This window comes from Silurus aristotelis (genome assembly GCF_946808225.1).
Source record: "Silurus aristotelis genome assembly, chromosome: 14".
Lineage (NCBI taxonomy): Eukaryota > Metazoa > Chordata > Actinopteri > Siluriformes > Siluridae > Silurus > Silurus aristotelis.
The window spans coordinates 17346656-17373299 of record NC_139587.1 but is presented as its reverse complement, the minus strand read 5'-3'; the positions used below and the strand labels follow the sequence as shown (position 1 = coordinate 17373299).

Sequence of the window (26644 nt, the reverse complement as noted above, 5' to 3'; positions counted from 1 at the left end):
TCCATGAATAGAAGCATCTTTCTGATAAAAGAGGAGAAGTTCCACACCATTTAGCCAGGAACAAAAATCTGAGGCTACCTTTGTTACAGACACACCCAGACTGGATAATTAAAGACAATGAACTTCAATTGAAGTTTAATTATTTTTTTAAAGGTTTAGCTTGTGCACATGATTTAGAAAATAATGATTTATTAATGCAATGTATTTGTCCTCTAATTGGTTTAAGAATTACTGAACATAACTCAGACTAATAATTGTAATTGTGTAACGTGTAACGGTACCCAGTTGTAAAGTTTAGCTCTGATAGTTCGCCAGATTTGTTAGTTTGATTCTCTAGATTTCTGTGCTTGAACTGCTGTTAAATCGTTATTCCAGCCATATTCTCATCCTCTGTGCATTGATATCTTTCACTGATCCTGTGTTTCTTTTTCTTTCCTGCCCTTTTTTTTTGACAGGCTGGAGAACAAAATACACCAAAAAACAAAACAAAACAAAAACCACACAGATCCTCTAACGAGAGTAAACACGTCAGGAAATAACCAAGCGTTATTGTTTTTCTCACCGTTTTTTTTTTTTTTTTTTTGTCTTTAAACAGAGGTTATACAGTAGTTTACCTAGCCAGATAAGAGATAAACTGCAGTAGGGTGTGCATGGTTTATTCCACAAATGAGCAGAGTTACATCACGGCCTTTCAGGTAGTCCAATCCCGAGCTAGCCAACCAATGCTGGCAAAACGGAAAGCTCTTTTTAAAAAAAGTTATTGCCTTTTTATATTCTCATAGAAACAGGTAGATAGTTAAAGTCATGCCAAATCTCATAGTAATATAATACATACACTCTGACCAGATGGGTATATGTGTCATTACTGTTTAGGCATAATATTTATTGTGCATTATGTGATTTATATATAGACTTACACTCCTTCTGGGTGGGAATGCGTGAAATTAATACATGTGGTTGAACAATGAAATGTTCTTCCACAAGTAGAGTGCAACATCATCCAAAATCTTACATTCCATTGCTTAATTATACTCATTATATTTATTAATTACAGTGGTGTAAAAAAAGGTCCCCTTTTAAGATGCAGCGCTCTCACCGCTGCGACCCGGGTTCGATCCCCGGTCAGGGAACCATCCCCAGCCACTCTCAGTGCCGGTCCCAAGCCCGGATAACTTGGGGAGGATTGCGTTAGGAAGGGCATCCAGCGTAAAACATGTGCCAAATCAAACGTGCGGAGGATCCGCTGTGGCGACCCCTAACGGGAGAAGCCGAAAGAAAGTTTACAGTGGTGTGAAAAAGTGTATTCTGATTTCTTATTTTTTTGCATGTTTATCACACTTTATTGTTTCAGATCATCAATCTAATTAAGATATTAGTAAAAGATAACACATGCAGTTTTTAAATGAAGGTTTTTATTATTGAGGGAAAACAAAATCCAAAACTATATGGCCCTGTGTGAAAAAGTGTGTTAAAACTGTGGTTTATCACACCTGAGTTTAATTTCTCCAGCCACACCCAGGCCTGATTACTGCCACACCTGTTCACAATCAAGAAATCTCTTAAATAGGACCTGCCTGACAAAGTGAAGTAGACCAAAAGGTCCTTAATAGCTAGACATCATGCCGAGATCCAAAGAAGTTCTGAAACAAATGAGGAAGAAAGTAATTGGGATCAATCAGTCTGGAAAAGGTTATAAAGCCATTTCTAAAGCTTTGGGACTCCAGCAAACAGTGGAGAACCTTCCAGGAGTGGCTGGATGAACAAAATTACCCCAAGAGCACAGCACAAACAAATGCAGGCCTCACTTAAGGTCAGTGTTCATGACTCCACCATGAGAAAAAAACTGGGCAAAGTTCCAAGACCAAAAACTGCTGCTAAACAAATAAAACATAAAGGCTCGTCTCAGTTTTGTCAGAAAACATCTTGATGATCCACAAGACTTTTGGGAAAATACTCTGTGGACCGACGAGACAAAAGTTGAACTTTTTGGAAGGTGTGCGTCTGGCATAAAAGTAACAGCGCATTTCAGAAAAAGAGCATCATACGAATAGCAAAATATGGTGGTGGTAGTGTGATGGTCTGGGGCTGATTTTGCTGCTTCAGGACCTGGAAGACATGCTGTGATAAATGGAACCATAAATTCAGCTGTTACCAAAAAATCCTGAAGGAGAATGTCCGGCCATCAGTTTGTGACCTCAAGCTGAAGCGAACTTGGGTTCTGCAGCAGGACAATGATCCAAAACACACCAGCAAGTCCACCTTTGAATGGCTGAAGAAAAACAAAATGAAGACTTTGGAGTGGCCTAGTCAAAGTCCTGACCTGACTCCTATTGAGATGCTGTGGCATGACCTTAAAAAGGCGGTTCATGCTCGAAAACCCTCCAATGTGGCTGAATTACAACAATTCTGCATAGATGAGTAGAGCAAAATTTTTTCCACAGCACTGTAACAGACTCATTGCAAGTTATCGCAAACGCTTGATTGCAGTTGTTGCTCCTAAGGGTGGCCCAAACAGTTATTAGGTTTAGGGGCAAACACTTTTCCACACAGGGCCATGTAGTTTTGGATTGTGCTTTCCCTCAATAATAAAAACCTTCATTTAAAAACTGCATGTTGTGTTTACTTGTGTTATCTTTTACTGATATATAAATTAGTTTGATGATCTGAAACAATAAAGTGTGACAAACATGCAAAAAAAAAAAAAAAAAAAAAAAAACCCAGACCATTTTCACACCACTGTGTACTTATTTAAATATATGTGTGTTTCCCAACTGTTACAACAAAGTTGGAAGCACAGTGCAGGATGTCTTTGGATGCAGTAGCATTAAAATGTCTCTTTAATTGAATTAGGAGACGCAAACCTGTTCCATGAAGATATGGTTTTAATTGGCTGTAGTGGAAGATCTCAAGTGCCCTGTTGAAAAACTCTGACCTCAACCCTATCAAACACCGTTGGAATGAATCGGAATGCTGACTGCACCCTAGGTCACATCACCCTACATCAATACCTGCCTTCAGAAACACAAAGTTTCCCAAAATCACACTTCAAAACCTAGTGGAACAGAAAAGTGAGGGTTATTATAAAAGCAGATGAGGACTAAATGTGGAATGGAAAGTTCAAAAAGCAAATATAGAATTTTATGGTTAGGTGTCCAAAAGCCTTTGTCCATATAGTGTAAAACTGTACACTTTGTTAACAGTATGAAAGGATTTTTTGATATTTAATTATAATTCAAAGCAAGACATGATGGACAGGGAGCTGGTGAATGCCAAAATAAGACTTTCCTTTGCCATGAGATTTGCCATTATTAAACAAATAAATTACAATTTCCTCTGCCCTAAACCACATTTGAATATTTTAACAAAATAAATAAATAAAGTTTTCGACTTAAGGCGTTTATAATATGGCATTCCTTTCGGCATGTCCACATCACTTTCTAGGCACGAATGGAATATTTTAATGCATTTGAACTTACTTGGACACAGTTTGGGCAGAGTGTTGCCATGGGAACAGGACGCTGCCAACAGCAGCACGGTAGCTGTAAACTCCCAGCAGGCCGAGTGCCAGGGCGATCTTAGACACCAGTGAACAGTGGCGCTGGACCAGCAGGAAAATCAGTAACAGAGAGAGAACAGACAGCAAAGACAGGAACAGCTTATGATCCCCACTGTGGAAACACACACACAAAGGTAATTACATTTCAATAGTGCAATTTCTGCAAGAACACTATCCCTGTTGAGGCAAATGTGCAGACACACACACACACTTTTCACACACCACATACGAGCTCCTTTATACAGGCACACCTGTCCACTCAGTAACTCACCTGCACCCATACACAAAACCTTTCAAAACACACACACGCACGCACACACACACACACACACACACACACACACACACACACACACACACACACACACACACACACACACACACACACACACACACACACGTCCTGACATTCATTAACACACATGTACTAACCCTCCCACACTCACACTCACACTCACACTCACACTCACACTCACACTCACACCCATACCCATACCCATACCCATACCCCTACCCACACACACCCACACTTACACATACACATACACATACACATACACATACACATACACATACACATACACATACACATACACATACACACGTTCTCATGCACTCAGTTTGCCTGGTAAGAGAATTGGAATCTTTCCTTTAAAAAATGTCAGCATCCTTCATTGTAAAAGTTATGTGTTTTTCGAATCTCTAAAAAGCCAGACACTATAGATTCAGCAATAAAGCCAGCGCCTGACTGGATGTGCATTGCACATAAACCCAGAGTGTAATAAATCTCTAATAAAAGCTGGCTGAAAACTGAGCTAATTTATATTGACAAGCCACTGAGTTTATTTTTCTGTTTTTCATTCAATTTGTTGCTCAGTAACTTTAATATCTCATCTTGTAAGTGTTCTTATCACTGATGCTTAGTGGAATGCGAAACTTGTTCTGGGACAAAAAAAAAAAAGGAACCAGAATGTGATCTTACCTACTAGAGTACAGGGAAAGCAAGCCAAATTCACGTTTAGTCTAACAGCCGATGCACTAAATTAGGCTGATATGATGAAATCAAATTCTTTAAACTGGCCATCATCTTTGAAAAGAAAATTCTGGCATATAACTGGCATTTGAAATGCTTTTTGGCATATTATGTCATTTTCTGTAAAGCAGACTCACATCGCTCTGTGTGATTAAGCGGTCATGTCTAATTCGCTCGAACGATCAAGTCTAATTCCATCTTCTCCATTTACAAATAACAATCTTGAATTAACCAAATTGTGAATCCATGTCACGATTAATTTTGTACCAAATGGGCCAGCATTAACAGTTTATTACTGGCTGCAATAGAAAAATATCTAAAAATAAATAAATAAAAAAAAGGCCAATTGGAGAAGCAAAGAAGCAGAAAAGAAAAAATATTGTCCTTCCACAGTCTCTGTGGAAAAACATGTAGAAACATATCAAATTGTACTAGAGCACTAAAGGAAAGGATGCTCTGGAGAAAAATGAATTTCTTTTTAAATTTATGAACGTGTATCCTTCAGACTAAGGATAATAAGAGAAAGCTGAAAGCAGTAAGACAGGATATTCACCAAACTAGAACACTGCGATTCTGTCCATATCCCATATACAGGAGATGGCAGAAGTATGGTGGTTTTTTTTTTTTTTTTTATTCTTTCAATATCAACAGAATAGAAAGTTAAGCCAGGTTTTTCGGATTTCTGGACTGATTTTGCTGTTGCAAAAGCAGTCTTTCTTTGTGAGTTAAGATCTCTGAGGATTAGAAAGTATGTCACATGCTCTTTGGCATGTCCTGGCAATGTCTGAAAAAACAAAATCGGATTCAAATCTCTCAAGCTCAACATACCAAGAAATCATTTTAAATGCATGTTCACATTAATATATCTCTGCAAGCCTATAATTTCATTGATGGGATTTGGCAGAAGTGCTTATCTGGAGTGACTAACAATAATTGTATTTATAAAACTGAACAGTCGAGGGTAAAGAGCCTTGCTCAAGGTCCCAGAAGGGGCAGCTTAGCTGGGATTTTGACTTGTGACCTTTCAACCATGATGAAACTAGTCATTTGTTGCCTTTTTTTTTTTATATGTGCTGCTTACCTAGAACTAACATTAAAAAAAATTTATTTAACACAACACTGACTTAAAATATAATATGAATTCATAATATGAGTCATTTTCATTAATGTCCTTGTTGTAGAGTCTGTTATAAAAACATAGATTTATAGTTACAATATAGATAGACTGTTATAATAGTAAACAAAATGAAATGGGTATTAAACAATATATAATGCATGCTAATGAGCTAATAAATATGCTAATAAGTATTTCACATGAATGTATATTCAAGAGATACCGTTTGTACATTGTATATTGTACACAGCAGTTTCCAGATAACATGAGTTACTATATATGGACAAATTATTAAGACATATTTTTGACTTTTTCAGTCATATGTGGTTCTTCCCTAATTGCACACAATTGTATAGGATGTCTTTCGATGTGGTACCATTAACTTTTTCCTTCAAATAAACTAGAAGACCCAAACCTGTTCCTGCAACTCAATGGTCACAAACCATTGATCTGTGAGGCGGCACGGTTCCTAAGGAACCACCGTGATCCAACTGTTTAGTATTATTGTTATGCAACAAAAAAAAAGGGGGGTTTTATACATTGAATGAAACATTAAATGTTGTTCTGTAAAAAGCAGGTATTACCACAAGATTTCTACAATTAAAATTTGTAAAAAAAAAAGTTATGCCATCTTAATTTACTTCAACTACTAATTAACTACTAATTAATAATTTACTTAAGATTCAGACATCTTTTTGCCCACAAGTGTAAATGCAACCTAAAGCAGTCTGTTCACTTTAATAACCTGGCTCAATAATTTCATGATCATTTCATGACATAATTTCCTGTCAGTATCTTCCTGCAAGAGCAGTGACTCACTAATGAGATGCAGCCAGATTACTAGTTTTCTCCTAAAAATCAAGATGCATCATCAGTGGCAGATTTTCTACATCTTCAAACAAGTCTCTTGAGATCATTGTGTCGCTGCTGTTATAGGCGAGTAGACATGTTTACATGTTTAATGCATGTATTAGTGATTACATTTCGGAGGGTAAAGAAAAAAGAAATCAATGACTGGCATTTAATGTGTTTGAAATTATAGTAGCATGCACTGCTTTTGCAAATACTGTATATGAGTGTGTGTGTGTGTGTGTGTGTGTGTGTGTGTGTGTGTGTGTGTGTGTGTGTGTGTGTGAGAGAGAGTTTATTAGGAATGGAAATAATGTGCCTTTTTAGCATGCTGGCTGTGTTCTTTTCTCATCTAAGGTAATCATGTGTGGGACATTGAGACTGAGACAAGTGTATTCGAGTGAGAAGGTGAAGGATATTGTTAATGTTGCGTGTTTGTGTTAGGGATGTAACTAAATAAGAATATATTTTTAAAAATAAGCAGATAATCGCAAACAAATAAACATATATACATTTACAAATTGTAATTTGTTTGTTTATATCCAGCTGAATGCAACAAAATGTTTTTTTTTTTTTTTTATTGTTTGATCACAACAAAAAATGACCATGTTTATTGAACATGTGACGATGGCGTGCAACTAAATGTTCAGGGTCACCGTGGTTTAAATTAGATTAATGTTATGATTTTTTAGGAAACTATTATTAAATTCAATCGAAATGACCACAAACGAGTTCAAACCACCATAACAGGAAAAATAAGGTTGCGGAACTGTCAGAGCTGTTCACAAATTTGGTATAACAATGTATTATTTTCTTGTGTTTTTCAGTAAGTTACTTTGGGACACAGATGTGGATACTTGGAACAGGAAACATATATGTGAGTCAGCAGATAAGTAAGTTTATCTTACAGTGCATCCAGAAAGTATTCACAGCGATTTACTTTTCCCACAGTTTATGTTACAGCCTTATTCCAAAAAAGATTAAATTCATTATTTTCCTTAAAATTCTACAAACAATACCCCATAATAACAATGTACAAAAAGAAATCTTTTAGCATCAATTAGAGCCTAAAGACTTTTTAAGTATAATGCTACAAGCTTGGCACACCTATTTTTAGGCAGTTATTTCCATTCTTCTTAACAGCCATTTTCAGATTTCTCCTGAAATGTTCAATTGGCTTCAAGTCTTGGCTCTGGATGGGCCACTCAGGGACATTCGCAGTCTAGTGCCATAGCCACTCCTTTGTTATCTTGGCTGTGTCCTTAGAGTCCTTGTCCTGTTGGAAGATGATCCGTCGCCCCAGTCTGAGGTCCAGAGCGCTCTGGAGCAGGTTTTCATCAAGGATGTCTCTGAACATTGCTGCATTCATATTTCCCTTGATCTGGACAGGTGTCCAAGTTCCTGCCACTGAAAAACATCCCCACAGCATGATGCTCCCACCATCGTGCTTTTCTGTAGGAATGGTATTGGCCAGGTGATGAGCGGTGCCTGGTTTTCTACAGACATGAAGCTTGGCATTCAGGCCAAAGAAGTCAATCTTTGTTTCTCATGGTCTGAAAGTCTTTTAGTTGCCTTTTGGTAAACCCCAGGTGGGCTGTCATGTGCTATTTACTGAGGAGTGGCTTCGATCTGGCCACTTTACCATACAGGCCTGATAGGTGGAGTGCTGCAGAGATGGATGATCTCCTCTCCACTCTATACAGAGAAACGCTGGAGCTCTTTCAGAGTGACCATCGGGTTCTTGCTCACCTCCTATGATCACTAAGTTTGGCCAGGCAGCCCCCTCTAGGTCCATTTATGTTTGATAGAGCATTCATTGGGACCTTCAATGCTGCAGAATTTAGTCTGTACCCCTCTCCAGATCTGTGCCTCGATACAATCCCGTCTCAGAGGTTTACAGACAATTCCTTGGACTTCTTGGCTTGGTTTGTGTTCTGACACTGTTAACTGTGGAACCTTTTTATAGACAGGGGTGTGCTTTTCCAAATCACGTCCAATCAAATTAATTTACCACAGATGGACTCCAAGTTGTAGAAACATCTCAAGGATGGTCATTGGAAACAGGATGTTCCTGAGCTCTATTTTGAGTGTCATGCCAAAGGCTGTTAATATTTATGTATGTGCTTTTTTCCTTTTTTTTTTTTTTTTTAATACATTTGCAAAGATTTTAAACGATCTTCTTTCACATTGTCATTATGGGATATTGTTTGTAGAATTTAGAGGAGAATAATGAAATTAATCCATTTTGGAATAAGGCTGTAACATAACAAAATGTGGAAAAAGTAAAGCGCTGTGACTACTTTCCGGATCCACTGTAAATCACTGAGTGGACACATATACAGTACACTCCAGACAAACAGGACTTCCCAGTAAACAGAATTCTAACCAACAACCTCACATGTTAATAATAGTGTTAGCATTCATGTTGTAAGCTTGAAGTAGCTCAACAAGCTATTTGAACAAGAAGCAATATTTGGCAGTCGAGTCTGCATTTCCTCCTGAGTCAAGTGTGAGGTGTCTGAGCACAATCTGAGCCTAACATTTAGCCCTCCGTGTCTTTCAGACGAAACACGCAAAAAAAAATAAAAAAATCCGGTAGAGTGGATGACTCACTGCTCTCAAACCGCCGATGTGCACTTCATCTGCATGCACAGAGCCGCTTGTCATTACACAGCAAATTACTGACCATGTCTCTGATGTAAAGCATCATGTGATATGTGGCGAATGCAAAGTATGCACTTACTAAGACATAAAGCACTGCAGGGTGTAATCTTATAGAAAATTATCACCAATGGGGCCTGATGTGAGGTGGATACAAAGCAGGTGATTTTCTTATTACAGCACAGCAAACTTAGTAGTGGGTTTAGTTGTTGAATGAATAGCCAATTACTAATTACACTGACAAAATTGTATTTCATCACTGACTAATCACTTAGTCAGAAAAATAATTGCATTAATTATTTCTAATTACTCTTCTTCTTAATTCTTAAATCGGATACAATTTTTAATTTATTATAATTTTTTTATAGAATTGCTGGAAGCCTGTACAGTATGTAATAAAACTTTGTCATACAAACTCTAATAAACAACTTTATTTATTACTTTTTCAGAAAGCTATCTTTAATAACCTTCTCAGACCTCCCAGGCAAAAAAGGGGAAAAAAGTTGGGGTTTTTTTGTTTGGTTTTTTTTGCTGTTTACTTGTTTTGTTCTTCTGGGTTTTTTCATTGTTTTTTGGTTAGACTTAGTAAAAAAAAAAAAAAAAGTCTGCATTTACATCCACAATATACTGTACTTCAAATGCATGACCTGATCAGCTATTTAACTTGAGTATCAGTGTTCTTATATTTATTAGAGATGCCACCAGAACTTTTTAAGACCAAAAAAAAAAAAATGACAACAGCACTTTATGGATTTTTTGGAAAGAAAAAGAAATACATTTTGTAGATCTGGCAGGATCATCCATATAGAGTTTTGATGAACTGGGATGTTAGGATGCTGTCGTCCACCTAATCTGATGTGTTATGCCGCCAAAGCTACCTTGAAAGAGAACTTGCACCCTGATCACACTGTACAGTGTCTGTGACTTTTATGTAACGATTAGGATACTTAATACATAATCCCCTGCTTTACCTCAATTAGAATCACCCCCGGTTTATCGCGGAATTGCATTTGCCACAAAACAAATTTGTTCAGCTGAATTTCCCGGTCTCTCACGGATAGCACTATAGACCAAAAAACTTATAGGGAATTGTTTTTATGGAGTTTTATGTTGAAATAATTACATTTCTTAATATAACTCGAGATCTTCGAGTTCGAGATTTTTCGTTTATCACAAACGGTTTTGGAACGTAACCACCTCGATAAATGGGGGATTACTGTAATCCTTATTTCTCTCTAAATGTCGACAACCCCCGACCCCCCCCTCGCCACCCTATTGAGGTGCCAGTTAGCACTGGTCGTGTCACTTTCTTTTTTCCAGATCTGACTAATTCATCCTATAGCCCTACCGCTGGAAAGAGTTCTCTTCAGTGGGAGACCACTCTGTGCAGCTAAAGATGATTTTAAATGAACAGCCTAAAGATCCACAAAGAGCAACTCAAGAACCATGAGGAGGGATTTGGACTGTAATTAATAGAAATAATCTACTACAATGTCTCCATTTCTGCATTTAAGGGCCCTTCACTGAACAGTTCACTGAACATCACACCTCAACAATGCTAAAACTATAATGAATGAATATTAGGTAACGACCACTTGAGGAAACGTTCTCTATTGATTCTGGATTCTTCATCATACCATCCCAGGGAGATTTTTCCTTGACATTAGGGATACATTTTCAAGGCACTAAACTTATAGGCACTAAACTTATAGGCACTAACATATAAATTCAAATGTTACAACCTATTTATTTCTGTAAAGCTGCTTTGAGACAAAGGCCACTGGTAAAAGCCCTATACAAATAAAACAGAATTAAATCGAACTGAATGAAAATGTAAAATTATTAAAGGTGGCAAGTAGAATTACAAGGTGTTATAAAACAGTTGTTTGCTTGCTTATCTCTCCTGCACTGTGCTCACACCTGCTACTCTCCAAAATATTTGCAGTATTTGTAGTATTGTATTTGCAATGTGGATTACAGTAGCCTCATATATTTATGACAGAAATGCTTCAACAAACGTATTTTATATTTAAAATGTATATATTAAACCACAAAAGAAAACAGCATCAGAAAGTGGTAGTGATGAGAATACAATGCTTGAGACAATGTTTGTTGTGAAAAAGCGATATAGAAATAAACTTGGCTTAGTGCAAGTCCATAACATTGTAGTAAAATAGTTCATTTCAAAATCACAAAAACCCCAAAAAAGATTAATGGAGAACTCTTCATGTAGTAATGACCTAGACTTTTAAACTCTATTGATGAATAATTCTGTTACATAAAATAAAATAATTTTTTAATGGAATTATTTATCTGCTTTTACGAAGTGCAGATGACGTGACTGCTGTTCTCCTGAGAAGGTCATTAACCATTTACTGTTTCAGGAGAGACACTTTGGCAAGTGTTTTATAAAAGGAGTTATACAGAAGATGTAGTGTGTTACAGTGCATCCAATGAGCATTTACACGTTTGTTAAGTTATATATATTGTACTATCGATCTACACTCCATACGCCACAATACTGTAGCAAAAAAAAAGTGTGATAAGACCATTTTTAAATTAATAAAAAAAGAAAGATCATATTTGCATTAATATTCAGATCCTTTGCTATGACACTTTAAAGCTCAAGTCGTATCCTATTTCTCTGGATCATCTTTAAGATGTATTTACACTTTCATTGGCATTAACCAGTGGCACATTTAAATGATTTGACTTCATTTGGAAAGGCATACACCTGTCTATATAAGGTCTAACTGCTGAACATACATATCCATATGCAGAGCCATGAGGTCAAACCAACTGGCCGCAGAGCTCAGGACTATGTAGAAGCACAAATATAAGGAGAGCTACCAAAAAAACATTCTGCTGCATTTAAGGGTCACAGGAGCACACAGGCCTTCATAATTATTACATGGATGAAGTTTGAAGCAAACTGGACTCTAAGAGTAACCTTAGTGTACTGTATTCTCAATAGAGTACTCTTAGAGAATAGAGATGGCTGCCTGGTTGAACTAAGCAATCATGGGAGTAAGGCTTTGGTACAAGAGATGACAAAAACCCACTGGTGAGTCAGGTTGAGCCCCAGAGATCATGTGTGGAGCTGGGAGAAACTTGCAGAAAGACAACCATAACTCTGACACTCCACTTATCTGAGCTTTAGTAGTAATCAGACACACACTCTACTCAGACATAGGTTATGGTATGTTTTTTTCTTTTAATTGCAGTCAAGCCATGACAAGTGGGTGGACTAAAGCAAACACTGATTAGTCAATGGCAGAATGAAAACCAGGATTGACTGCCAAAGTTTTGTTCTCTTTCAAATATCTTTTGTATTCTGCTCGATTAAGAAGGTTATATAAGATTTTATGTTAAATCCTAAATAGTGTTGTATTCACTATACACTATACCATTAAATTGTGCAGTATTGTACTACCTAACTTCACCTTCTTTTGTGGAAAAAGTTTTTTAAAGAAAAACTGACATATGCACTCACTCAGGTTGCACATAGCCCCAAGTCGGGATTTGCTGCAAGGCCATGCCATGCTGTTTGTTGGAGAAACACTACTTTTCTCCCAGGCACAGATGGCATGGGATTCAAACTGTAAACACAACAATGGCAACCATTTACTTCAGGCCAATTAGAAGAAAAAAAAGTTGTATAGTTTATAATTCCTTCTATGTTTGTTAACATAATTTCCGTTGCAGTTCCCAGGGTCCAGAAAATGATGTGATGTTTACTTTTGCTGGGTTTTGTGATATCTAATTTATTTTTGCCTTCAAATATTTACTCAGCTGTAAAGGCTTTGGTATTTTTATTTATTAATTTATTTTCATTTATTACATTTTTGTTAACTACTACCTCACAGTAAGATGGCCTTCATCAAATTTGCCTGTTTACACAATGTGACTGCCACAAAAAACTTTAATATTTTCGAATAACTATAAAATCAAATATTTAAACTACTACAAAAATGATTATCTTGATTCCCCCCCTATTTCTCAGCCATGGCATCTCATGGTCTTCCTTTCTTATTATGCATCCCATGAGGTATGAAAATGCATTCATCACGTAATAAAATATGAACAAGTGCAAAGTCTAGGCAATAATCAAAGTGAGCAAATACAAACCTGGAAGCCTTAAGGACAAATAAAAATTTGTGTGTTGAAAATGTTACACGCATTCAGTATCAGTTCCGTGTCAATAATTAAATATGGACTCGTTATTATTAAGGCTCTCTCTGAAAAGGAAATTGGTCATAGCAGCATGAAAATTCGGAGAGTTTTGGTTTTACTGTTACAGAACAAACATCCAAAAAAAGGAATTAATCAAGATTCGTCAAAAACTTTCCTGCCTATAATTAAAAATAAATATAAGAATAAAAATGAAACAGTGAGTCAGTAAATGCTTTCCAGTGGATTAGAATGTGAAAAGGTAACTGCAGTCAGACACAAAGCACACCTTTTTCAACAACACAGAAAGGCTTCAGACAACCAGAATGGGGGGGGGGGGGGAACAAGTTAAGGAACATATAGTAGAACTTCTATCAATTTTGGCTGTGCAAGTTAGATTTATGCTGTGTCACAGAGCATTTCTTAGCACCTGGGAAGCTCCAGTCATGCAGCAGTGATAAGCAGTGATTTGAGACCAACAGGAGACAATCAGAAGAGATAGAACATTGTTAGCACTTACATCGCCCCATATCATTCGCACATTTTATTTCCCTACCACTCAGCAGGAAGCGATAAACAATGCGCCTTCGTGCCGATTCCTGGCTTGCTGAGGCTCACCGGAGTACTTGATTGAACCGAAAATGATAAAGCTATGAGAGAAGGAATGAGCCTGATGTGATTTAGAAGTCATTAAGGATAACAAGTACAATTATCAGGTTAATGGTTCATATTAGCCTATGGCATGATGTTGTTGAACACCTAGATTCTACTTTAAAGGTAGGGACACACCAAACCGACGCTAAAGAACTAGCTCTGAGAAAAGCCGACTGTAGCATCGTCTCACGTTTCCTCACATCGCTTTCACCTCGCAAAAAAAGGTGCACCAGAACACATCGGCCAGACCAAAGCTGACAGCCAACTACACTGAACAAAATTATAATCGCAAAACTTTAGTTTTTGCCCCCATTTTTCATAAGCTGAACTCAAAGATCTAAGACTGTTTCTATGTACACAAAAAAAAACTATTTCTCACAAATCTGTCTAAATCTGTGTTAGTAAGCACTTCTCCTTTGACGAGAGAATCCATCCACCTCTTAGGTGTGGCATATCATGATGCTGATTAGACAGCATGATTATTGCACAGGTGTGCTTTAGGCTGGCCACAATAAAAGGCCACTCTAAAATGTGCAGTTTTATCACACAGCACAATGTCCACCAGAGCTGTTGCGTGTGAACTGAATGTTCATTTCGCTACCATAAGCCGTCTCCACAGGCGTTTTTAGAGAATTTGACAGTACATCCAACCGGCCTCACAACCGCAGACCACGTGTAACCACACCAGCCGAGGACCTCCATATCCAGCATCTTCACCTCCAACATTGTCTGAGACCAGCCACCCGGACAGCTGCTGCAACTATCGGTTTGCATCTTGCATAAGATTCCAACAGTCAGAAACCGCCTCAGGGAAGCTCATCTGCATGCTCGTCGTCCTCATTGGGGTCTCGACCTGACTGCAGTTTATTGTCGTAACCGACTTGAGTGGGCAAATGCTCACATTCGATGGCCTCTGGCACTTCGGAGAGGTGTTCTCTTCATAGATGATTCCCGGTTTTTACTGTACAGGGCTAAATGCTTAAGGGAAATGGTGGCCACACCAGATACTGACTCCCCCAGACCCCCAATACAGTAAAACTGCACATTTTAGAGTGGCCTTTTATTGTGGCCAGCCTAAGGCACACCTGTGCAATAATCATGCTGTCTATTCAGCATTTTGATATGCCACACCTGTGAGGTGGCTGGATTATCTCGGCAATGGAGAAGTGCTCACAAACACAGTGTTAGAGATTTAGACAGATTTGTGACCAATATTTGAGAGAAATAGGCCTTTTGTGTACATAGAAAAAGTCTTAGATCTTTGTGGGCAGCTCATGAAAAATGGGGGCAATAACAAAAATGTTGCGTTTATAATTTTGTTCATCATAGCTTGTACGTTCTGCGCTTGCGTATACTCCACCATAGCAGCAGGTGGCAGTCGTCTGTATTCAGCATTCAAACAAGTACACCGAAAGAGCTAGAACTGCGAATATATAATGGAAGCACCATTTACATCTGCTGCGATCATTACTAAATAATTTGTCGCTTTTTTTAATCATGTCTGCTAAGTAGAAATTGGACCTAGCATTGTCAGCCCATGGTTTCCTTCTTGTGGATGAACAAAAAGAGAAATGGATAAGGAAAATTCTTTGCTTTATTATTCTTATACTTTGCTATCATCAGTTCCTTTTTTTTTTATTTCTTGTGTGCTCATTCGCTAAGCTGACTAGCCAATCGGAGTTCTCTTTCTTGCCGACGAGCTCCGACACACCGAAAAAAAAAATAAAAGCAGAACAATGTTAAAAAACCACACAAAATTAGATTGGTGTGTCCTAGACTTAAGCTGTGAGATATACTGATCAGAGTTTAAGCTTAATTATTGGGGTAATTCTAAATGGCATGATTAATAGGTTAATAATAGTGAATACTAAATATGTCAGTATTCTGTATCAACCTTAGAGTACCGCTGGTTGCCAAGTACTTGCGTGCGAAATGTTTTCTAATAGTCAGGGGGTATGGCTTACTAAGACTTTCCAGTTTGTTAACATGAGCTTGGGATATGATGCAATGCCACTACCTGTATCTGTAAAGTTTAAGATTGATCAGAAGATTGGTGTTTTAAGCCCCAGCACTGTCAAGCTGCCACTGTTGGGTCTTTGAGCAAAACCCTTAACCATATCTGCTTCAGGGGTGTTGTGCCATGGCTGACACTGCATTCCGTGCATCATATGTGAGGAGAAAAATTCACTCTGCTCTAATTTATATGTGACAAATAAAGGCTTCTCCTACTTTCGTGAAAGTCTCAAAATCGCCGAATGAGATGGCTATCAAGTCAGACATTTCATTTTGTCGTGTATCTCGTAATGTGTTTCATTTTCGCCTGTTTTGTAGTTCCATATGAGCCTTAATAGCGTTTCTGACTTCGAAGAAAAGGAGAAAAAGGTTTCTCTGATACATCTTGTCCGTGCTTGCCATACAGTTACTGTGAATGTCTTCACTCGCAAAACACGAACGGACGTTTTAATGAGGAAAATGCAACAATGAGTTGTTCGACTGCACTACACATGCACTACACAAGAATTCAATAAGCATCTCTGCTGCTGTTCAGCACAGTGTATTTGCACAGTGAACTTATAATGAACTAAATTATAGCTCATAGTGCATCTTGTTTGTTTATAGTCCTGACTTCAATTCTGCAGCATTCATGACCATGCATAAGCAAAAAAACAAATGAACAAACAAACTAAACATGCTAAAAAAAAGCTATATCCCACTCATAAAACACTTCTAGTTTTCTTGCCTCTGTAATGACATGGCATGTTCCTTTGGTTTATATGCAACAAACTGAGTAAAAGGTAAAAAAAAAAAAAAAAAACCCACACAAGAACTGAACAATGAATGACTGGAAGAAAAGAATTCTGTGGACAGATGAGTCCAATTTTGACGCATTTGGCTCTAACAGAAGAGCTTTTGCTTCTCACTAAGATGGAGAACACGAGAGAAGATGTTGGCAGACTGCCTCACAGTTACAGTCTAACGTGGAGGTGGAAGCTTAATGGTCTGAGGTTGTTTTGGAGCAGGGAAGGTTGGAGACTTGTTCCGGTTGAAAGCAATACCGAACCAACATAGCGATTACTCCATACTGTACTTTACTGTCATGCAATTCCATCTTGACCATGGCTAACTGGAACCAACTTCACCATACACCAAGACAATGACCCAAAGCATACACTCAAACTCTGAAAGTCTTATTAAGAGAGTAAAGGATTGTTATCGATCATGAAATGGCCTGCCCAGTCACTGCACCTAAATCCTATTAAACTGCTCTTGGATTAAATTGCGCTGTCAGAAAAAAAAATATCCAACTATTGAAGAACACTTTTGGCAAGTTTTAAAAGAGGAATGGGAAAGTATTTCAGCTGAATGTACGGAGGAACTAACTGTCCAGATGCCAGAAGTGTGTAAAGCTTTTTTTCATGCTAAAACTGTATTTTTAATGAAAAAGTTTCATACTTGTACATCCATCTATCTATCTATCTATCTATCTATCTATCTATCTATCTATCTATCTATCTATCTATCTGTCTGTCTGTCTGTCCGTCCGTCCGTCCGTCCGTCCGTCCGTCCGTCCGTCCGTCCGATCTTCCAAGTTAAACCTTCATACTGTTATATTACCTTGTTTGTTGCATATAAACAAAAGTAACATGGATGTGTTAAAAAAAAACAACTGAGATATGCATTATGTGTTTCTGACCACACCCAAATGCCACATGTGATCTATTGCATATTACTTACATTATCACAAGGCTAATATGGACAATTTCATACTCCAAATAATCTGATTTTAACCAAAAGTGGACATTGAGGTAGAAATGCCAGCACAAGTCAGCATGATGTATGAAATCTTGTCTGCCTTTTCCTCAATGTCCACTACATCACCCAAGTTCATAACTGGTCTTGGCTAGAGGGGTCCTTTAAAGGGGTCCGTTAGTTCCTTTTGTTGCTAAAATATAATTAAGTTATAAGTATAAGAACTTCTTCTTCTTCTTCTTTCGGCTGCTCCCATTAGGGGTCGCCACAGCGGATCATCCGTCTCCATACCACCCTGTCCTCTATATCTGCCTCTTTTACACCAACTACCTGCATGTCTTCCCTCACCACATCCATGAACCTCCTCCTTGGCCTTCCTCTTTTCCTCCTACCTGGTGGCTCCATCTTCAGCATTTTTCTACCAATATAATTCATGTCCCTCCTCTGCACATGTCCAAACCATCTCAATCTCGCCTCCCTCACCTTGTCACCAAAACATCCTACATGTGCTGTCCCTCTAATAAACTCATTTCTAATCTTGTCCATCCTCGTCACTCCCAACGAAAACCTCAACATCTTCAGCTCTGCTACCTCCAGCTCCACCTCCTGTTTTTTTACTCAATGCCACTGTCTCTAATCCATACAACATCGCAGGTCTCACCACAGTCCTATAAACTTTCCCTTTCATTCTTGCAGATACTCTTCTATCACAAATCACTCCTGTCACTCTTCTCCACCCACTCCACCCTGCCTGCACTCTTTTCTTTACTTCCCTAACACACTCTCCATTACTTTGCACTGTTGACCCCAGGTACCTGAACTCCTCCACCTTCTCCACCTCTTCTCCCTGCAACCGCATCACTCCACTGCCCTCCCTCTCATTCACACACATGTACTCTGTCTTACTCCTACTGACTTTCATTCCCCTTCTCTCCAGCGCATATCTCCACCTCTCCAGGCTCTTCTCAACCTGCTCTCTACTCTCACCACAAATCACAATATCATCTGCAAACTTCATAGTCCAGGGAGACTACTGTCTGACCTCGTCCGTCAACCTGTCCATCACCACTGCAAACAGGAAAGGGCTCAGGGCCGATCCTTGATGCAGTCCAACCTTCACCCTGAACCAGTCTGTCGTACCTACTGTACACTTTACTGCCGTCACACTGTCCTCATACATGTCCTGCACCACCCTCACATACTTCTCTGACACACCTGACTTCCTCATACAATACCACAACTCCTCTCTCGGCACCCTGTCGTACGCTTTCTCTAAATCCACAAATACACAATGCAGCTCCTTCTGTCCTTCTCTATACTTCTCCATCAACATCCTCAAAGCAAATAAGGCATCTGTGGTGCTCTTCCTCGGCATGAAACCATACTGTTGCTCACAGATGGTCACCTCTTCTCTCAGCCTGGCTTCCACTACTCTTTCCCATAACTTCATGGTGTGACTGATCAACTTAATTCCCCTGTAGTTACTGCAGGTCTGCACATCTCCCTTATGCTTAAAGATCGGTACCAGCACACTCCTTCTCCATTCCTCAGGCATCCTCTCCCCTTCCAGAATCCTGTTAAACAATCTGGTTAAAAACTCCACTGCCATCTCTCCTAAACATCTAAACGCTTCTACCGGTATGTCATCTGGTCCAACCGACTTTCCATTCTTCATCCTCTTAATCGCTGCTCTCACTTCCTCCTTACTAATCCTATCTACATCCTGCTTCACCAACTCCACATCCTCCAACCTTCTCTCTCTCTGATTTTCCTCATTCATCAGCTGCTCAAAATACTCCCTCCATCTTCTCAACACACTCTCCTCACTAGTCAACACATTTCCCTCTCCATCCTTTATTGCTCTAACTTGCAGTACATCCTTCCCAGCTCGGTCCCTCTGCCTGGCCAATCGGTATAAATCCTTTTCTCCTTCCTTAGTGTCCAACCTCTTATACAGTTCCTCATATGCCTTTTCCTTGGCTTTCGCCACATCCCTTTTAACCTGCTGCCGCATCTCCTTGTACTCCTGCCTACTCTTCTCATCACTCTGTCGATTCCACTTCTGTTTTGCCAATCTCTTTCCCCTAATGCTCTCCTGCACTTCCTCATTCCACCACCACGTCTCCTTGTCTTGCTTTCTATTTCCAGATGTCACACCAAGTACTTTTCTAGCTGCCTCCCTCATCACTCCTGCAGTAGTTGCCCAATCATCCGGCACCTCTTCACCACCACCAAGCCCCTGTCTGACCTCTTCCCTGAACCTCACACTACACTCTTCCTCCTTCAGTTTCCACCATCTTATTCTTCTTTCAAACCTTACTTTCCTCCTCTTCTTCTTCACCTCCAAAACCATCCTACAGACCACCATCCGATGCTGTCTAGCTACACTGTCCCCTGCCAACACCTTACAGTCTCCAATCTCCTTCAGGTTGCATCTCCTACACAGAAGATAATCCACCTGTGTGCACCTTCCTCCACTCTTAAACGTCACCCTATGATCCTCCTTCTTCTTAAAATACGTGTTCACCACTGCCATTTCCATCCTTTTAGCAAAATCTACCACCATCTGCCCTTCCACATTCCTCTCCTTAAAACCATACCTACCCATCACCTCCTCATCACCTCTGTTCCCTTCACCTACATGCCCATTAAAGTCTGCCCCAATCACCAATCGTTCTTTCCTAGGTACACCATCTACCACTTCATCTAATTCACTCCAGAATCTTTCTTTCTCCTCCATCTCACAGCCAACTTGTGGAGCATAGGCACTGATGACATTTATCATCATCCCTTCAACTTCCACCTTCACGATCATCACCCTATCAGAAACTCTCTTCACCTCCACTACACTCTTACTGTATGCTTCTTTCAGAATCACCCCTACACCATTTCTCTTCCCATCCACACCATGATAAAACAGTTTAAACCCACCTCCAATGTTCCTGGCCTTACTCCCTTTCCACTTGGTCTCCTGAACACACAACACATCTACCTTTCTCCTCTCCATCATATCAGCTATCTCTCTCCCTTTACCCGTCATAGTACCAACATTTAAAGTACCAACCCGAACCTCTACTCTCCTACACTGCTCCTTTTCCTGCCGTCTCTGTAGACGCCTTCCTCCTCTCCTTCTCCTCCTTCGGCCAACAGTAGCCCAATTTCCACCGGTACCCTGTCGGCTAACGATACCTGTGGCGGTCGTTGTTAACCCGGGCCTCGACCGATCCGGTATGAAATTCTCATTTGTGATCCGCATATTTGATTTGGCACATGTTTTACGCTGGATGCCCTTCCTAACGCAACCCTCCCCATTTACCCGGGCTTGGGACCGGCACTAAGAGTACACTAGCTTGTGCCCCCCTAATGGCTGGGTTTATAAGTATAAGAACTAAAAGTATAATTTGTTCAGCAAAAATTTTATTGGCTTAATGGCTTACCAAAGTCCAGATTAGCAAAATAGCATGACTGAATAATTACAGTTATTACATTTCATTGGTTATTTAGCTTGAAATAACTATTAAAAAATCTTTTTAAAAAAATGGCCATATGAAAAGGTTATGTTGAAGTGCTTATGCATTGGTGCTTCACATTATCCACTTTTAATTAGTGCCATGGATTATAAGCAGATCAGAGTTTCTAAATGTGGTGAAGGAGCACATGCTTCTCTGTCTGATCATCTCAAACAATCTGCTTTCGCTGCTGACCTTTAATTGAACACTTAGAGAATAAAAAGAGTAAATGAAATTGAAATCAATAATAACAAAAAAACTTATGGAGGTCCTTTCTCAATGACCTGCCTTCAACTATATAATTTACATAAATAGACACAATGCAAATCTTTTTTTTTTTTTTACTTCAGAAGCCACAAAGATTTATATTTAAAAGATTACAGTTAGCAAACTATTTTTAGTTTTTTATATCGATCAGTTCCACCATACTCGATTGAGCTGCTAAACTACGTTGAGTTCCTTTACAATAGACAACCCCTGATATATACGCTAATATAGTCGTTTAATTTTTTTTTTCCCTCTACTCGTTTGTACCACTGTGAGTCTGGTACAGATACAGTACATTCAGAAACACGAAAAGCGCAGGCATATTTGCCTTTGACAGTTAGACTGTCTAGTGTCTTTTGACTGACAGCAACAACTTGTCTCTAATGAACTCAATGATACAGAATGTCTGCAAATTACACACTATGGTTAACAAGACACACACACAGACATACACACACAGGCAAACACATCCACGTTTGCAATGCGCAGGCGCATGTACACGTTCTTGGCCGTGCACACACCTTCCGGTTCCTCTGTTCTAACGAGCATTAATATCCTTTCACAGCGTGAATCATGAGATAGGCTCCGGGGGTCTTAGTACCTGCTCTGATTCATTCTTTCTGTAATGAGAGAAAGTAGTCAGACCCGGTAAAGAAAGCTCCATGTCACGTCTCTCCCCTTTGTTGACCCCCCGCTACCCATCGCAGAGTCCAGCATCTGTCCATCATCCTGCTGTAACAAGTCTGGATTTATAATGAGCGCAATCATGGTTATTTATCACTAAGTGCAGAGAGAGGATGGGCTCAGCCCAGGCTTTTTTTAGACACGCTAAGTTAGTGCAACATTATATATTTATATAATGTATATATAATGTATATATATATATTTATATAAATTTTCCAGGTTTCCGCTAGATAAAATCTAACGCCATTCAGTAAGCGTGGCTCAGTGTTTGCAAAAGAAAAGCGGATGTTTCTTGCATGTGCGTGTGCGTTTGCGTTCAAATCAGCACGCACTTACACTTCACATTTGCCATACAATCTTGTGTCATGCCTTAGTGTTGCAAGTCCTGACATTTTCTTTCCTTCTCTATAATCATTTTGTCCTCCACACATGCGTCCTATTATCCTTGCACCACATTTATATACTTTAAATATGTATATTTGTAAATGCTTTCATGGCCCTCAATGAATCTCAATCAGCCGTAAAAAGTGCCGAGTGTGTTCACGCCACAGCTTATTAGCATGTAATGCTGCTGACAAAAATCTGTAAAAAGCTAAAGCTTACAGAAGGCATGAATTGGCGGCTTAACTGTGAAAGAAAATGGATTTCTCACAGGACTTAAATCTACAGCAACAATCTTTTTTTTCTTTTTCTTTTTTACAGCAAATCCGGAGACAAATTACCGAAAATAAATCTGATGTGAATTAGGTGAAATGAAAAGAAAAGGGGGATGGGGATATATACAGTGCGTTGATCACAGGTGCTAAGTACATCACACAGGGAAAACTGCGATGTGAACTGTTTTAGCATCTCACAACTGTCAGCCAGAAATATCTCTCACTGATGTGCTCTTTGGCCTCTCTTACACTTTCGATGAACGCTTTCCGATGATGTGATGAAGAGAAATAAAAGCAAGAGGAGATGTGCAATAAGGAATCCTGATGTATTCGTGAAGACGGCAATGATGACACACTGCATAAGGGAGTGTACGGGTAACAGATTGAGACCGAACAAATTGGTCACTTTTATAGTCACTTAGTAAAGAAGATGCCAAGTGGAACTGACTTATAAACATTCGGAGCCACAATGTGTCCTCCTTTCATACAGCTGCATTACTTTTGTCTTAAAAGTATGCCTGGTGTAAATTGCCTTTATATTATTTGCCTATATATTTTCAATTTTCATTACGTTGGTGCGTGAGTCAGTTATTTAAACGTTATATAAAATTGCACCCACTCATAAGTACTGTACTTATGTACATAATACATTCATCTCTTTACACAAAAATGTTTGCAAACTCGGACGTCCTCAGTACCAACAGGATTTTCGTGAAAGTCTTGAGTAAAAACACGTATTTAAAAATAAATGTATTTGTTTTCAACATGATAAATGAAGACCCTCCATTCACATTACTTATTAACGCAGATCATTAACACTATTCTAACAGCTAACAGAAAGATAACCGTTTAGTTTGGGGACTAGTCAAATGTTCTTGTAAGATAGATATTCTTCCCCTTGTGAGGATATTTGGTTACTATCAATCATCCCCTACACACACACACACACACACACACACACACACACACACACACACACACACACACACACACACACACACACACACACATATGCAGTAATTACACACAGACAAACATGGTAATCACATACTACTCACTTCAAGTATTCGAGAAGCTTTAAGCAGACTCTGATTCCAGTTTATCCACTTTAAATAAGTACAAATGCATTAATTCGATGGTGCAATAAAGGTTCACTGGGCTTTCCCCAAACAACTTGCCTTTTCCTCACGATGAAAAATGTATAATTGAACCCAGAAGCAGGTTTTCAGAAGTCTTAAATGTGAAAAAGCTTAAATATACGACCCAATTTGGACAGCGTACGATTCTCTGGAGTTACGATTTCAGCTTTAAAGCTTTCTCTAAATGAGTATCGGTCCCTCAAACTGACAACCCAAATTTATACTGGAGCTGATGCTGTTTAGTCTGTCTGATGCTGTCAGGGATTCCCCTGCCATGCCTCCCTCGGTTGCTGTCAGACATTCACCCTGCCACGCCCCCCTCAGTAGCTGTCATGGTTCCTCGTTATACTTTGCCTGCCAGGATCACCGACAGCTGTGGCTCGTTAAGGACTAGACTATATAAACTCACGTTCTCGAGTCACAGGCTGTCGGTTCTTGAATTGTCATGCTGGTCATCTCCTGTTCCCGCGACCGCCAGCCTGCCCGCTGGTTCTGTTTCCAGACTCTGTGTCCATGTGCGCATTACTCTTTGCTGTTGCAGTTTACTTTCGTTTTCGAACTCTAAGTTCCGTTTTGGATTACTCGTCTCGAGCGGATATTCTTTGTTTGTTTTCTCGCCACGGCAACTGTGAGTATTTTTTTGTTGAACTGACTGAATAAACCATGATTGAGTTATTTCCGCTTCCGCGTCCTGTCGATCAGCCTGACAGATGCTTAGTCAGTTAAAAATAGACTTTTGAGAGTTTTTTTAATGCAACGAGACAGGGCCAACAATGAGATTAGGATTAATAATAAACAAATATAGTAATAAAGCTGCTTACTAGCATCTAAAATGAGTTTTCTCTAAAACAGCATAACAAACCAACATAACATTACTTTGTTTGGTTGATGAACTTTTACCCTATACCACTGGCCTGTACTATGTGCATCGTACATATAACAAATTATTAAATGAGAAACTTGGAGTTCATCTTCTCTATCACCAGCTGTGTTTTAACCCACAATAATTTTTTTTTTCACTCTCTAAACTATCAAGAAATTGGAACTTGATGGCAATTGCATAGACAGGAATTATTTTGCAGCAAACAACTTCAGTCACAGTTACAAATTTGTATAACAAAATGACCTATAAAATCTACTTAAATTAAAAAAAGGACGCCATTTCAAAAAACAGTTTTAGACATTTGACCTTACTGTGAGTCTGTTTAGATTAGTTCTAAAATCTAATCTATTTTAAACAAAATCAAACACTACTCTTTTCTTCTGTAATTTGTGTACTTCTCCCTGTAATAAAGTGACCTGATCGATCTGTCTGTCTGTCCCTGTTTAGATCAATTCCTAAAATACAATAAAATTATCCTGGATGGATCGATGGATGAATAGATGGATGGATAGAATAACTGACTGACAGAAAGATGATTGAATGGAAATAATTATAAATAGCCAATAGGCATTACCTTTTCTTGATCAAGAACATGTACATAACATCTCTGTATAACAACCAAGAAGGAGGCTTTGTACAAAAGCTATTCCAGCCATTTGACTTTGTTTGGGAATCTGATTAGTTCATCTGTTAAGAATTATATAGTGAACACACAGATGGACATATGGCTTAAGTGATGGCAAAACTCGTAGATAGACAGAAAATAAGACATGAGTTTCTGAGCATAAGCATGTAAGTAACATCTTTGTATGACAAACAGTGATGGACCACAAAATTTAATCTGTTCATCTGCTGGATATGATGATATTTCCTTATAAACCCTACAAACATTGCGCCACTCATTCTTGAGAGATCGTGCCAATAGAAATCTTGGACAGACATATGGATTAACAGTTTTACCATTTTTCCAACTAAGTCAAGTCAAGTCAAGTTTATTTCTATAGCGCTTTCCACAACATTGTATCAAAGCAGCTTTAAAGAATTTAACAATTAAGGTGAATGGTGTGCATTTATCCCTGATGAGCAGCCATGGCGACTGTGGCAAGGAAAAACTCCCTTAGATGTTATGAGGAAGAAACCTTGAGAGGAACCAGACTCAAAAGGGGAACCCATCCTCTTTTGGGTGACAACTAATGGTGGAGTGCTATGTGTTGAAGTCTTAAATGTTTTCTTTCGTGTCACTTCCACGCAAGATTTACCAATTCCCATCCTGTGTCTGTTGATATATATGCTGATAATGTTTAAATAAATGTAAAACAATCGTGCGACAGCGTTATATGACATTAGAGATAAATCTGAGCAGTGCTGATTCAACAGATAAGGCTCTGAGATACTAATCAGAAGGTTAAAAGACTCAAGCCCCAGCACTGCTAAGCTGTCACTTGCTCTTGACCCTGAGCAAGTCTCGTAACTCTCTATGCTCATGGGTGACTCTGTACCCTGCCCGCAAATTCCAAATACACAGTAGTGGATAAGATACTGGACTTTAGATTAGAAGGTTGAGAGGTAAAATTTCCAGCACACAACCAACTTGCCATTTCTAGGCCTTTAAGCAAGGCCCTTTACTCTCATCTGCTCAGCTGTATAAATGAGAAAAACTTAAAATAGAACTGGATAAGGGTATGGGAGTCTGAAATATCATGCATTAATACCTTATCT

At 38.9% G+C, this 26644-nt stretch overlaps 1 protein-coding gene across 1 annotated transcript in view; it reads right to left on the bottom strand.

Annotated features, from left to right (window-relative positions):
* The window catches only part of pigg (phosphatidylinositol glycan anchor biosynthesis class G (EMM blood group)), a 144851-nt gene that overhangs the window by 32277 nt on the left and 85930 nt on the right, over nucleotides 1-26644 (bottom strand). Inside the window, exon 10 of the mRNA XM_083561579.1 lies at nucleotides 3477-3668. Coding sequence (XP_083417705.1) covers nucleotides 3477-3668 — 192 coding nt within the window. The remainder of the gene's footprint in view (nucleotides 1-3476; nucleotides 3669-26644) is intronic.